This window comes from Ruditapes philippinarum, unplaced genomic scaffold (genome assembly GCF_026571515.1).
Source record: "Ruditapes philippinarum isolate M1 unplaced genomic scaffold, ASM2657151v2 ctg770_1_1_1_1, whole genome shotgun sequence".
Classification (NCBI taxonomy): domain Eukaryota; kingdom Metazoa; phylum Mollusca; class Bivalvia; order Venerida; family Veneridae; genus Ruditapes; species Ruditapes philippinarum.
Window position 1 is genome coordinate 436930 of NW_026859620.1, and position 15319 is coordinate 452248.

Genomic DNA, 15319 nt, shown 5'->3' on the forward strand with positions numbered 1-15319 from the left:
CTTCATTTGGATGAATAAACTCACATATGCATCCTTGACTCAATAGTTTTTACAGCAAGCTAGATCTACCTGCTTAGCTCAATAGGAAAAGCATTGGATTAGTAATCTAGGGTGGTTGGTTTGTTAATCAGGCAAGACATAATTTCTCCATGAATGTTGATCTTGGAAATTGAGTCTGTCTTCCCCAGCTTTCAGAAAGGATTATTAGTCGGTCACTTGTTGAGAAATTGGTAATTACTGGGAGACAGTAAGGTGGATTGACTGCAGAGATTGAACAATAAAATGTGTTAAAATATGGCAAGAAGGCCTAAAAGAAGCAGACTTTTACTGCCAATGTGTATGAATGGACCTAAAATTGGAGACAAGAAAATCACTGGCCCCTCAGGAGTTTGTATTTTCCATTTAAAGAAGCTATCCAGCGTAGCCTTGCAGGTTGATTATTCTAATCTACTTGCGTGCATGCTCAGTCCTAAAATAATGCAGGAAGGGGCACCCCAAGATCTATCTCCACCAACTTTAGCTGGAAAGTTGCCATTAACCTTAAATGGGTCAGTCTGACCCAACAACCCCGCTTCCCCTTTCACCCTTAAACCAGCATCTTTTATCTTCGTTCCTGCATTTTATAGCAGTTATACCTTGTTATACTAGCAGTTACTGCCAACACTTATTTCTGTGAATCACCTGAATTGGTAGTAAAGAATGAAGCACATATACAGTGCCCAGAGTCCAAGGTTAGTAAGACTTGCTCAAACTCAGATCTTGGGTATTTGATTGGTCAGAACTCAACACAGGATGTGAACTAATGATGAAACTGTTGAGATCCGAGTTTTAGCACTGAAAGACCAAAACTCAAACTCCCAAGTACTGCTGTGGATCTAGTTAATTAATGGGTTATAACAGATGTTATAATAATTAGACACTATGACTCACCATATCAATGTCATTGCTATTCACAGAAAGAGTGTATAGAAATTGTACGTATATAGTCGTAAATATTGTGATATTCAGTTTTGTTGACTTTTCACCCTCTAAATTTGTATAATGAACTATTCCTCCTATGAAATTGGAACAGTCTACTGCTAGATTCAGGGAACTCAATTAAAATACTACAGCTAAGTTACCAACAGTATAGAATCTGATTTGATTGCACTTATTTGCTGATAGGTCTAGACCAGTTATTATACAAGTGTTAAAAGTAATACAAAGCATACATGTATTTTCCGTATTTTATTAAGTAAATATGAAGCTAATAAATGCTGCTCGTTTATTCATTACCAGTATTAATATACGCCCATATTCATCAAAATTCCAAGTCTGAATTTTAAACTAAATTTTAACTTCAAATTTCATCAAAATTCCATGTCTGAATTTTAAACTAAATTTTAACTGCAATTTTTCATCAAAATTCCATGTCTGAATTTTTAAACTAAATTTTATCTTCAAATTTCATTAAAATTCCATGTCTGAATTTTAAACTAAATTTTAACTTCAATTTTTCATCAAAATTCCATGTCTGAATTTTAAACTAAATTTTAACTGTAAATTAAATACAAAAACAGAAAAAAACATCATATTGTGTCAGTGGAACAAATAAAGTGTTTCAAAGTAGCTTTATGACACATAATTATTATCTTTTATATGACCCAATATGCTTAAATAGCCCTTATTTTGTCAGTTACTCAAGAGAAAAACAGTGATAAAATTGGCAAATTTAGTCATATAATTATAGCATAAAACATTCAAATATATCTTTGATTGTGATTACTTACAACTTTTCTTAAACTCTTGACAGTAGCGACTAAATATAAACATGCAACCAGTGCAGACCAAGATCAACCAGCAAGATGTTATTATCTTAAAAAGACTTGTCCATCTTTTAATCGGGACAAAAAGGCTCATCATTTTTAGAAAAAAATATATCATAATACATGTATATCCTTACTGACTAGCGACCAGTGCAGACATCTATGAGGTCTGATCATGTTCTGCACTATCCGCTATAAAGTTTGTTTACTCATCTGCTTGCAACTTTGAATAATTGATGAATATGGGCTACGGTATAATGCTGACATTTTTTATAAGTAAACACATTTTAAAACATTTTTTAAACACAAGCACAGAAACATAAACACAGAAAGATAATCTTTAACATGTTTAACAGCCATTTGCAAAAGATGTAATTCGTCATCTATGTTTAAACATATTTATTTCAGTTGGTTTGTGAAGAAAGCTCTTTGAACTAATTTTGAAGTATTACAGTTCTTTGAACTAATAAAATAAAAAATTTTCAACAAATCTCAACATAATTCTTTGAACTAATCTTGAAATAAATCTTTGAACTTATCTTGAATAAAATCTTTGCACTAAACTTGAAACAGGTAGTTTGAACAATCTCGAAATTATATAAGATTTCATTTCATTCATTTAAAGTTAAAATTATTCTAACAAATGAAAAAATTAAGTTTACAAATATTTTTTTAAAGAGGAATAAGCACCTTGTTTTTTTTTTGTTTTTTTTTAGAAATGCCTATAATTATGTAAAAAGCAAAAATACAAGGCAACTAAAATTGAACACAAAAAATCATGTCCTTTCTTTAAAATAACATTATTGTATCATTTAAAATTGTTATAAGTTACATATGCGAGTGGCTGATACAAATTGGTTTTGCCAGAAATATTTATTTGTTTTATTCCAATAAGTATTTAAAGGATATTCAAGCTTTCTCTATAAATACCTGTACAAAATTTATTTTTATCGGGCAGAATAAAAAAAGATATTTCACAAATGGCGGTAGCCTCAAATGAAATATGATAATGATGAAAATGGATCCTGGGGTTATAGAAAAAACTTGAATTTTCTGTCATTTTTTGACATAACAATTTTTAAGACCTCTCCTTTTTGGCTAAATTAGGAAGAAAGTAGTCCTGCAAGACACCAGTGAAAAATACAGAAAATATGTTTCACTGCAGTGAAAATAAATTTTTACAGTGAAAATACAAAAATTGAAAAAACATATTTTATTTCATCAATATTTCTCAATATTTTGTTAATAAGTACATAAAAAAGTCAATAGATTTACTCTAGAATTAAGAATATTTTGGGTTTTCCAAGTAAGTCCTGTGGTACAAACAGGTATAGTTACAACTTCGAAATTTGGCGCAACATGTTGACTTATCTGTGCACACTGCACTGTGAAGCCAAAAACTTTTGTTTTTACTAGGGGATAAGTTTAGAAAAAGCCTCACTTTCCAATCTCCAGATAACATCTATTGGTATTTTTCATCATACTGCCTTTTATTTTGTCAAGTTGGCATGAAAATCTTTTCTTAATTTGTGCTTTAAATATATAATATAAAATCTTTTTAAAATCTATACAGAAGGATCATGACTGCAAATAACAAATACTTCAAGCAATACATTATATTTCTCCATGTAATGTAATAAAACAATTCCTTTATCTAATATTGCTAAAAATATGTTTACAAGCTGACACATTTGCCTTGCTACAAATCATAAAAATTGTTTAAGAAACAAGAGCTGTCAGTAGTACAGTGCACTCAACTTTTCTCATTGCTTGATAGTAAAATAAGAGTATGGATAACACAGAACTTTTCTCAGTTCAAAAAGGGTCATAATTCTATCAAAATCCATGTAAGAGTTAACTCATGGGTCTTAGTGACCTCCTATTATGCTCTCAAATAAGTGCATGAAGTTTAATTTATTCCCTTCATGAGTTTTGGAGATACAATTTTGCATGCAAATTAACCAAAGTGTGATGCCAACGCAGGGGCGAATAGCCATCCCTTTTGAATAATCAAACTAAAAACAAAACTTGAGCATTGTTCTACATAAACATGGTGTCCTTGATTAATAAAACAACAGCTAAACATAACAACAAATAAAATTCTAATAAAATAATAAATAACATTCTATAAGTGGCATATATCAATGATAAATTCAGGATAAACATAAATAAATGAAAGGATAAATATTATAACACTTATCAATAGTTCTGGTTAAAGTTAAAATCTTTTAACACTCAGCAAAAATTAATCCCAATGTAACACAAAGTTGATATTTAATTTTACATTGATGTCACAAATTTTAATATTGTATTCTACACAAAGTATTTAACATAATCCCTTTCAAGTTGTTATAATAAGCAAGTAATTTTTCCATGAAATGTACAATTCAAAAATTAATCAAAGTAAAAATAAAATCAATCCAACGTATCTTATGGCAAAGAGATATATATGCAAGTTATCATGGCAGCTGGCATTATTACAGTTATATACAGTAAGATATCACCCAATGTTTGGGTTACACAGTCATGAACTTTATCCAAAAAACATGTCAGGTACAAAAAGACAAACAGAATCCCATAATTCCTTTGTTATGTAATTAGCTACCATGTATATGAATTAGCTTTTTTCTGTAAGCATACATTAATTTGAGCAACTATTAAGCTTATACAGAGTTACATAAAACTGCTAGAGACTTGAGGCAAAATTATAAGACATTATTAAAACATTGTATACATTTAGTAAGTTATCTTACTTTTACCCATAATGTTAAAAATAACAGACAATAATCTACTAAAACTATTTAAAACAAGAAACAACAACAAAAGGTATGAAAAAAAATAAAAACAATAAATTAAACAAATCCTAACATTTCATTCAATCTCTGGTTAAAAGCTTGCCATCTATTTAACCTCGGTCCAGCATTGTTCTCCATACTTTCCCTCAACTCTTGCTCAACAAGCCTGTTATGTAGCCTAAAGTATGCCTCAATAAAGCTCCGGCATATTGGACACTTATCTAACAGTCTTATGCAATTACTACACACACAGGCATGTCGGCATGGCAACAAGGTGTAAAATATTTCCGAACTTTGGCATACACAGCATGACTCCAACTCTTCGGCAACTGGTGCTGTATCCTGTACATGATTAGAATTTCTTTCAGAAGATGCTGTATTATCATTTGTATCTTCATTTATTTTCTCATTTTCCTCAATATTCTTATCATCCAAGACATCTTCTTGTCCAGTGACCTTGACATCTGACCTTTCACCTTCACAATAATCAAGGTCATCCTCTGTACAGTCACATACCTCATGTACTCTTGTCGATGGAATATTTTCAACAGTTTTTCTAATTTTCCCACAACTGGAACAATGCTGTACTTCTCTCGATGTCTCTGACCTTTTGTGAACTTCACTGTCAGCAGTAACCTTTGACCTTTCATTATTTTGACTAGATAAATTGACATCAGAAGAATTGTTGGTATTATTTGACCTACTTTGCCCACTAGTTGATGTCACTGGTTCTGATGTTGAAACAAATATTGGCTAGAAAAGAAAAATGAAGAATATATTTTTTTCCATATATTTAAAAAAAAAAATGTATCTGTAATACTGAAAATATATTAAAGTTACATAAATACTGTAAGCAAACATGGTAGACAGAACAATAGAAGGATGAAGTAGAGCTATATAAATATAATTATGCTCCTTATATTTTACTGCTGACCACTTCATTTACCTCATAATAATAGATCTAAAATTTGTTCCTCTCTAAACTATATACATGTAGTTTGTGAATTAACATTATGTAAAATATAACTGAATTTACCTGTAATCCTAGAAGTTTGTTTCTATTTGTCTTCACAAATTGATAAACAATGTGTGAGTCAAGACTGCATATAGAATCCTTTAAATGTATCACTGTAAACTGTACTACCTGGATAAATAAAACAACATTATATATTATTTATTTGAATATCTTATAGTATTTAACTCTTATACTGCTGAAATGGCCTTCTTAAATTTCTGACTTATACAAATGTATATCATTATTGGGTTTTATATAGCAAATCAACTTTCCAGCTTACTGGTGGAGGAAGGCCTCAGGTGGCCCTATATTTCAGGCACAAACAGGCACCAGAGTAGAACCAACAACGTTCCGTAAGGTAGCTGCATAGCTTTCTCACATGAAAGAATCCAAAAACAGTTGCACAGCTCAAACCTACAGCAATGAGAGACAAGTGCTTTGAAGTCAACATCAACAATCTTAATCACTCAGCCATGGACGTCCCGTTAAATTTCTAACAAACTGTTAATTTCATGGACTAAACTTCATGGTTAATTCATTCAACTTACTATAACTGTAGAATCTGGCAAAGTGTCACAATCTACCAGCTTAGAAACAACAACAACAGGATACAATGTTCTAGGGGGCTCCCCTAACACCTCTTCACTCAGTTCACATGGACACTTGAAACATATTTCTCTAGTACCATCATCTTCATTGAGTCTAACAATCCATTAAGGATAAATTCTCAGGAATATGATCCATTATTTTATGTAGAAGTATACAATATTCCTCAACATGTAACAATACTGAACTTGTCTGTTACATTTGTTTGTTTGATTTTGCTAATCTTAGTACCAATTAAACAAATTTACAGAACAATTTTTTTTCTGATAGTGAACATGGAAAATATGATGTAAAAAGAAATGATAGTTGTAATATCAGAATAAGAAACTTTAGATTTCAATGTTATATGGTGCATCAGAGTACCCAGAATATACTTTTTCAAAAATACTATTTGTTCTGTTATTTTAATTTACCTCAAAGACTATTCAAAGGAGATCCAGTAATTGTACCTATCTTACAAATGATACAACCAAAGAAAAGAATACATAGTCATTTCAAATATGAAATAGCTATATTTAGACATAGCTAGCATTAGGCTATATAATTAATAATATGTTATATGTATAATGTCTTCAAACAAATCACAAGCGATGTCTTTGCCAGGTCTTCAACTAAATCAATTAAGTGATTTTTTCCAAAAGCTTAAACTCACAGGTTTGTTGCACATATGCAACAAACAAATGCAAAGATATGAAAAGTATGTTGTGAAAGTTGACTAATGTTTATTTTGTTATAGAGGTTTTCTTTCTTTATCAGTTAAAGTTGAAGGATACATTCCACAGTCTACTGCATGTTTAAAGCTGCCTTCAAACATCTGGTTGTTGACAAATCTCTCAGCTATTTCTGTTGAAGCTAACTGTAATTCTTTCTGAAATGTCTGAATGTCAACTCCCCATAACACTTTTATTGTAGATGATTTCTTCATTGACAAACATAGAAATAACCCACCTGCAAAACAATTTTCAATATAGACAAGTAACATTATATGCATTTTCTGAGCATCACTTATTAAGAAACTATATGAGCCGCGTCATGACAAAACCAACATAATGGGTTTGCGACCAGCATGGATCCAGACCAGCCTGCGCATCCGCGCAGTCTGATCAGGATCCATGCTGTTCGCTTACAAACCCTATAACAAGTAGAGAAACTGATAGCGAACAGCATGGATCCTGGGGATGCGCAGGCTGGTCTGGATCCATGCTGGTCGCAGATCCACTATGTTGGTTTTGTCATGACTCGGCTCAATTATGAACTTAATCTCAAGTCCAAAGTAACTTCCCAAAATGCTAATAATCAATGAATCATATTTCATTCATCTTTACTTTTCATACATTATTGACAAATTATGATTAATGAAATTGAAAAATAAAGAAAATAAAAAAGAAATCAATAATACATGACACTACCATAGCATTTTTAACTGATTGATTAAGTTACATTCATGTATAAATAAAGTGTATAAAGAAAAGACAGTACCTTTTAAAGAGCTAGATTTTGTGCTATCCAGCTGAATACAAAAAGGATTGAGTAGACTGACCATAGACTGTTCTTTTACAATTGGATAGTGAGTTGCAGAAGTTGACATAAAATGTTCACTGTTTAATCTAAAATAAAATGATACAAAATGACAGGGCAAAATTAATATGATCTGGATCTACCAATGTGACGAACCAAAGTTTAATCTATCAATCCTATTTATAACAGAATTAGCAAGATGCACCTAACATACCAACAGTATATTTCTTTGACAAAGTTTACACAACATATTTTGTCTGTTTTGAATTAACATATGAAGTCACACCAAGAAAGTAAAGTGTGGCTACTTCCCTGCTTTACTAGTGGAGAATGACCTCAGGTGCCCAATCAAACATTATTTCAGGCATAAAAAGGCATCTGAGTAGGACCATAAATGTTCCATTAGCAAGCTGGACAGCTTCCTCAGATGAAAGAATCTAAAGTTCCTGGCAGGATTCAAACTCATAGCACTGAGAGGCAAGTGGTTTGATGTCAAAGACCTTTACCACTTGGCCACAGACCAAAAGTTCATATAAGTCAGCTAGTTCCAGGGACTAGTCCTTTGACTTAAAAATTGCAAAAAAAAGTGGGCAAACCTTTGAAATGCCTGGGCGGGCGTGGAGGGGGGGGGAAGGGACAACTGTCCAGGGGGCAAATGCCCGGATACCGGGAGTAGGGCAACTGCAGAGGGTAGATGGTTCCAAAGGTATCAGTCCTAGGATAGAAGGAGAATTTATAACAGTCTGAAGTTGCTATGAATAACCTATAACACAGGGGTAGGCCATGAAGTGATGTTTGGGTAAGGGGTGTCATATATTCTTCTATGGGGATAGCAACCAGACCATGGTGAATCTTTTAGAAAAGGGATAACCTAGCATTTATATGTCTGAGTTCCAGTTACTATTTTCGAAGCATGTGACTGTCTGTGGCGTTAGAGGTCTGACCATAATCTGGCTTGGTCCATCAGGGTGCTCTTCTTTGGACATAGTGTATGATGTGGGTAGACCATACATTGGAACCCTATTCAAGCTGTTTATGTGGTCATCCCAATGTATGATGAAAGGTTTTCTGATATATACAAGCCTATGTATTTAGCTGAGGTAACCAATTCTTATTGGACACCATAAATACCAATGTTTAAATAATGCAAGTAAAAATCAAGCATTTATACAAAAAAATTAGGATACTGCTTTTGTACAGCAACTACTTGCATGTGTCACAGTTCAGAACTGTTCACTATTTAGGGGATTAGGGGAGATGGTGTGTAAGCGACCAGATCGCTGAGTTGGCGCAGTACACTATTCCGAGGGTCCTGGTTTGAGTCCCGGTCAGAATGCACATTTTTCTCAGCCTGTGACATTTGGCGCCCACAGACTTCCAGAAATACGTCGGTCCGATGGACATGTCCGATAAATTTTGATTATGTCTGACGATTTTTTATTCTGGATTGGTCTTCCTGTCCGGCTTTTATACAAGTCGCATGTACATAAAAAGGCGTCGCTAAAGGTGCCAATCCTGGGAAAAAACAAAAATCTACTTTAGAGGAGCGCGCAGAACAGCAGTAAAAGGATGTAAAGAATAGACCTGAGACAAAATTTAATGAAAAATGGAAGCATGACCGTGAATTGTTGGTGTATGACAGGGGGAGATTAAAATGCGCTGTACGAACTGTGCCGATTTTTACGGCGAAAAATTAAGACTGAAAAGTGTCTTAGAAATACAAACACAAGTTTACCTTTGATTTGATTTATTTTATTGGGACAGATTTCATTTCAGTTTGACAGATTTTCATGGTTTGCCAGACCGAATGTCTGACACTTTTTTTTAATTTTCGGCAAGTCTGCGCCCAACGTGGGACTGTGACTAAATATAGCTCAGAGTTTAATTTACATTGCTCTGTAACTCTGTGATATTTGAGGACAAATTTCAATATAGCAGGGGAGTAGGTCATGGTTCAGAACTATCCACTATTTAGGGGAGATGGTGTGTAAGCGGCAAAATAGCTCAGTCGGTAGAGCCGGGTTAAGGTATTCTGAGGGCTCTGGATTTAATTGTTTAAGTCTCGTTCAGGCTGCACATTTTTCTCACCCTGTAACATAAGTAAGCCCTGTAGAAAATTAACAGTAACAAAATGTTATCTGAAGTTATCTTCTCATCCTTGCCCCACAATAATCTTATAATACTAGACTGCTAGAAAACAGGATATGTATCAGCCTCAAAATACTCACCTCAAAATGAAAATAACCATAACAAAAAAGCATAATAGGACGCTCACGACCGAATAGAAGTTGGTGTAATTTGCAAACCATGTGAGGGCAACTGATATTTTGTCTGTCATCTTTAGTTTAAAGATCTATACAAGTCAAACTTGTTTATTTTTTCAGCTGTCAAAATTCTCCTTTTAGAAGAGCAAATCTTTATCAAGTAAACGCTCAAGAAACAAAAGCGCCTGGCCTACTTTTATTTGTTACTGTGTATTTCATTGGATGCCTACATCTTATGTCGAGTTATTTGATTGGTAAACGCGATTGCAGAGTTTGGAAAAAGCACAAAACCATTTGGTACATTTCAAGAAAAACGAATGATTTAAGTATATAAGGTATGACAATGAGACGGATTATAATCATAATTTTCACAAAATAAATATGCATTAATTAGGACAACAAATGATAATCATTCATTGTCATTCATTACAGGTCAGCCGTCATTAAATTTTTCAAGGCGTCATTCGTACCCTTAATAATTCGTACCTTTTTTCAGGTTAGTTTTTGATTAAATTATAAAATAATTCATCAATGTTTCTTCTTGAAACTATTGACATGAAACTTAAGTTTTATTCTATATGCAGTCTTTTTCCAGATAGAATAAAGAAGATATAAATTAAACTTTTTGGAAGATTTCTAAATTTTCCTGAAAGAAGCAAGCCGTATCATCATTCATGGTGTATGGAACTGTTCTGTTTTCTGATGTTCTATCTATCTTCTGTTAATGTCAATCGCGGGGATATAGACATGTCTGCGCAACAAAAATCGCAAGAAAGTTAAAAAGAGTTGTTAATAAAAGAGGATAAAAAAATATTAAAATGTTAAAAAACAGGGGCTGGAAAACTAGGATGAGATATGTTCAATGCAGGCTATGAACTGCTCTGTGCTGAGTCTAGTTGAATATGAATCATGTACTAAGGTTGTGTATCCAAGCTGTTATTTAAAGTCAAATTGTCTTTTAGCCAACTTGGTAAACTCGTTACCATTTCAGTCAACTTGTCAATATTAGTGAACATCAAAACTCAAGGTTTTGACAGTAATAAATGGGGTCCCAGGATTCCAAGTATCCTAAAAATCTGGAGGAATCCCAGTGATCACTAAATGGGAATTCCTTTGGGATCCCTGAAAAATTGCTGTGTAAATTAAAAATTTAATAAATTGATTGCATAAAAAGAAAATATCTACAAATATTTAAGAAAACTCAATAAACTTATAAATACTGGCTCAAGAAAGCAAAAAATAGTTTGTAGTTAACCTGTATCTGCTGTGTTAAGATCTAATCGATTTAATCATGTGGGCCGTTGGCGCTGGTTAACCTTTTTAGCTCGACTATTCGATAAGAATAAGTATAGCTATTGTAGTCACCCGAGCGTCGGCATTGTCGTAACCACTTATGTTAAAGTTTTTGTAATACCTCAAATATTTTCAAAGTCCATTGGCATATGGCTTTGAAACTTTGCACACTTGTTCACCATCATGATCCGAACCTGTAGACAGGAGGAGGTAACTGTATCAAGCTTTTTGACAGAATTATGCCCCTTTTTCGACTAAGAATTTACTTTATATTAGTTTTTGTAATACCTCAAATATTTTCAAAGTCCATTGACATATGGCTTTGAAACTTTGCACACTTGTTCACCATCATGATTCCAACCTGTAGACAGGAGGAGGTAACTGTATCAAGCTTTTTGACAGAATTATGCCCCTTTTTCGACTAAGAATTTACTTTAAAGTTTTTGTAATACCTCAAATATTTTCAAAGTCCATTGACATATGGCTTTGAAACTTTGCACATTTGTTTACCATCATGACCCCAACCTGTGGACAGGAGGAGATAACTGTATCAAGCATTTTGACAGAATTATGCCCCTTTTTCGACTTAGAATTTACGTTAAAGTTTTTGTAATACCTCAAATATTTTCAAAGTCCATTGACATATGGCTTTGAAACTTTGCACATTTGTTCACCATCATGACCCCAACCTGTGGACAGGAGGAGATAACTGTATCAAGCATTTTGACAGAATTATGCCCCTTTTTCGACTTAGAATTTACGTTAAAGTTTTTGTAATACCTCAAATATTTTCAAAGTCCATTGACATATGGCTTTGAAACTTTGCACACTTGTTCACCATCACGACCCCAACCTGTAGACAGGAGGAGGTAACTGTATCAAGCATATGGCAGAATAATGCCCCTTTTTCCACTTAGAATTTACATTCAAGTTTGCATTACCACCTCAGATATTTTCATATTCTATTGACATTCTGGCTTTGAAACAAGTTGAAATTTTATACTCTTCTTTGAGAGCATAATAGGACTCTCTTCAAGGCTTATTACTGTAACATGGATTTAAAGAAAAAATTGCCCTTTTGTTAACTTAGAAAATTTTACATTATCTAGGCTTTTTAGCTCACCTGTCACAAAGTGACAGGGTGAGCTTTTGTGATCACTTTTCGTCCGGCGTCCGGCCGTCCGTCCGTCCGTAAACTTTTACTTCAAATGACATCTCCTCATAAACCACTAAGCCAATTTCATCCAAACTTCACAGGAATGTTCCTTTGGTGGTCACCTTTAAAAATTGTTCAAAGAATTTAATTCCATGCAGAACTCTGGTTGCCATGGCAACCGAAAGAAAAAAAAACTTTTAAATATCTTCTTTTTTAAAAACCATAAGAGCTAGAGCTTAGATATTTGCATGAAACATCTTCTAGTGAGTGTCTACCAAGTTTGTTCAAATAAAAGCCCTGGGGTCAAAATTGGCCCCGCCCCGGGGGGTCATTGATTTTCCCTATATGCATACAGTAAAAACTTAAAAAATCTTCTTTTAAAGAACCCAAAGAGCTAGAGCTAAGATATTTAGCATGAAACATGTTCTAATGGGTGTCTACCAAGTTTGTTCAAATAGAAGCCCTGAGGTCAAAATTCGCCCCGCCCCAGGGGGTCATTGATTTTCCCTATATGCATATAGTAAAAACTTAAAAAATCTTCTTTTAAAGAACCAAAAGAGTTAGAGCTAAGATATTTAGCATGAAACATGTTCTAATAAGTGACTACCAAGTTTGTTCAAATAAAAGCCCTGGGGTCAAAATGGGCCCCACCCCGGGGGTCATTGATTTTCCTTATATGTGTATAGCAAAAACTTAAAAAATCTTCTTTGAAAAAACCCAAATAGCTAGAGTTAAGATATTAAGCATGAAACATCTTTTAGTGAGTGTCTACAAAGTTTGTTCAAATAAAAGACCTGGGGTCAAAATTGGCCCCGCCCCGGGGGTCATTGATTTTCTTTATATATGTATAGCAAAAACTTAAAATCTTCTTTGAAAAAACCCAAATAGCTAGAGTTTAGATATTAAGCATAAAACATCTTCTAGTAAGTGTCTACAAAGATTGTTCAAATAAAAGCCCTGGGGTCAAAACTGGCCCGGCCACAGGAATGTCATTGTTTTTAACTATAATATTATGTGTATAGTAAAAGCTTAAAAAAATTCTTCTTTTAAAAAGCCCAATGAGCTAGAGCTTACATGTTTAGCATGAAACATCTTCTTATGGGTGTCTACCAAGTTTGTGCAAATTAAAAGCCCTTGGGTTAAATTGGCCCTGCAACGTTGGGGGTGGGGGGGGGTGGGGGTTTGGGGGGCCTATATACAGGTGAGCGACCCTCAGGGGGCCATCATGGCCCTCTTGTTTAACTATCAAGCACTAAGAATAATCGAGCGTTGCTGTCCTACCGACAGCTCTTGTTGTTAAGGGTTATAAATGTCAGTTTTCTCAGAAGCTATTAACTTAATGAACCTTTTGACTTTAAACTTGGTATTCATTTTTGCTGTCATGATAACAGGTAGTCTAACTATTTTGACATGCCATAGCTAGATTCTGACATATTTTTGATCTGGGTCAGAATCTCGCTTCTAGAGGCGAGATTTTGCCCATACACAAAATAGCACAATATCTCTTCGCATAGTAAGGTCATTGCGTAGTACAACTAGTTGGACTACCCAGGCAAAAATAGTTACAAACCCTCAAACACATCACATATTTCTTTAATTTTAAATGTTTGGTATCGAATGAGATGCAAATGAAGTTCTATTTGTTTCCTATATTGATGCCTGTGTGCGTGCTGGCATGAGTTTGATAAAACCTTGTCAGGCTCACAGTGATTAATCTAGAAATTCCTTACAACGCGTCGGACGACCCACATGTTTGAAAACAATGAGTCCTGTAGCAAAATCAATGAGTCACGTAGCATAATAAATGCGTCTTAACAGAAAAAAAAATTAAAAGCAGATCCTTGACATGATTTGCATGTTTTTAGCTCACCTGACCACGAAGTGGTCAAGGTGAGGTAAAGTGATGGGGCTATGTCCGTCGTCGCTCGTCGTCAACAATTGGGTTGTTAACAGTCACAGTTTTGATTGGATCATTGTCAAACTTTGTCAGAATGTTTGTCTAAATGAAATACAGATCGAGATCGAAGATGGGTCATCTCCGGTCAAAAACTAGGTCACAGGAGCTAAAAATAGAAAAAGCTTGTTAACACTCTACTGGCTGCAGTTTTGATCCATATATTCTGGAAATTTGTCAGGAAGGTTGTTTTGATGATTTCTAGGTCAGGTTCCAAGATGGGTCATATCCGGTCAAAAGCTAGGTCACAGGAGCTAAAAATAGAAAAAGTTTGTTAACACTCTAGTGGCTGCAGTTTTGATCCTATTATTCTGGAAATTTGTCAGGAAGGTTGTTTTGATAATTTCTAGGTCAAGTTCCAAGATGGGTTATCTCCGGTCAAAAACTAGGTCACAGGAGCTAAAAAAAGAAAAAGCTTGTAAACACTGTAGTGGCTGCAGTTTTGATTAAAATATTCTGGAAATTTTGTCAGGAAGGTTGTTTTGATGAATTCTAGGTCAAGTTTGAAGATAGGTCATATCCGGTCAAAAGCTAGGTCACAGGAGCTAAAAATAGAAAAATTTTGAAATCAGTTGGCAAAAGTGTTTGTTCAAAAAATCCTTGTTACCCTTGCAATGGTGATATTCAATGTTTACTTTGACCAAATAAAAATAATTGTAATTTGTTAGTTAACTTACTAATGTAAAAACCTGTAGAACTTTTACTTTTCCTGTTTTAAGCTTACATTTGTACCTAGAAGTTTGTGCTATGTCACTCTAAAATGAATATTACAAAACTGTTTTTTATCTTCAGTCATCTCTCCCCTTACTTTAATAGGTCTTTTTTTGCCAAAAAAGGGTTTATGGAATATCAACTGTGCTGTTGTGTTAATGGTGTCATAGCATCTTTATGCAGTTTGTTTTTGTGTCCTAAC

At 33.9% G+C, this 15319-nt stretch overlaps 1 protein-coding gene across 2 annotated transcripts; it reads right to left on the reverse strand.

Annotated features, from left to right (window-relative positions):
• Positions 1–3032: 3032 nt before the first annotated feature.
• Positions 3033–10195, reverse strand: LOC132757259 (cell growth regulator with RING finger domain protein 1-like). Of its 2 annotated transcripts, none has more exons than XM_060748488.1 (6): positions 10046–10195; positions 7701–7828; positions 6995–7169; positions 6164–6317; positions 5637–5744; positions 3033–5353 (listed from the first exon to the last, which is right to left on the reverse strand). In XM_060748488.1, exons 2-6 carry the CDS (start codon positions 7807–7809, stop codon positions 4658–4660), a joined length of 1242 nt encoding a protein of 413 aa, XP_060604471.1. In that variant the 5' UTR covers positions 7810–7828; positions 10046–10195; the 3' UTR covers positions 3033–4657. The 2 variants fall into 2 exon arrangements, with proteins under 2 accessions (XP_060604471.1, XP_060604470.1); XM_060748487.1 differs by having other exon boundaries at positions 9968–10181.
• Between the last annotated feature and the right edge of the window lie 5124 nt (positions 10196–15319).

What these genes read in the sequence shown, in the direction of transcription:
- LOC132757259 (XM_060748487.1), bottom strand. Translation starts at nt 10,077, where the DNA reads ATGACAGACAAAATATCAGTTGCCCTCACATGGTTTGCAAATTACACC. An exon ending in CATGCAGTAGACTGTGGAAT is followed by an intron (nt 6,318 to 6,994) that starts GTATCCTTCAAC and finishes ATGGATTGTTAG; the next exon opens with ACTCAATGAAGATGATGGTA. An exon ending in ACAAACTTCTAGGATTACAG is followed by an intron (nt 5,354 to 5,636) that starts GTAAATTCAGTT and finishes TTTCTTTTCTAG; the next exon opens with CCAATATTTGTTTCAACATC.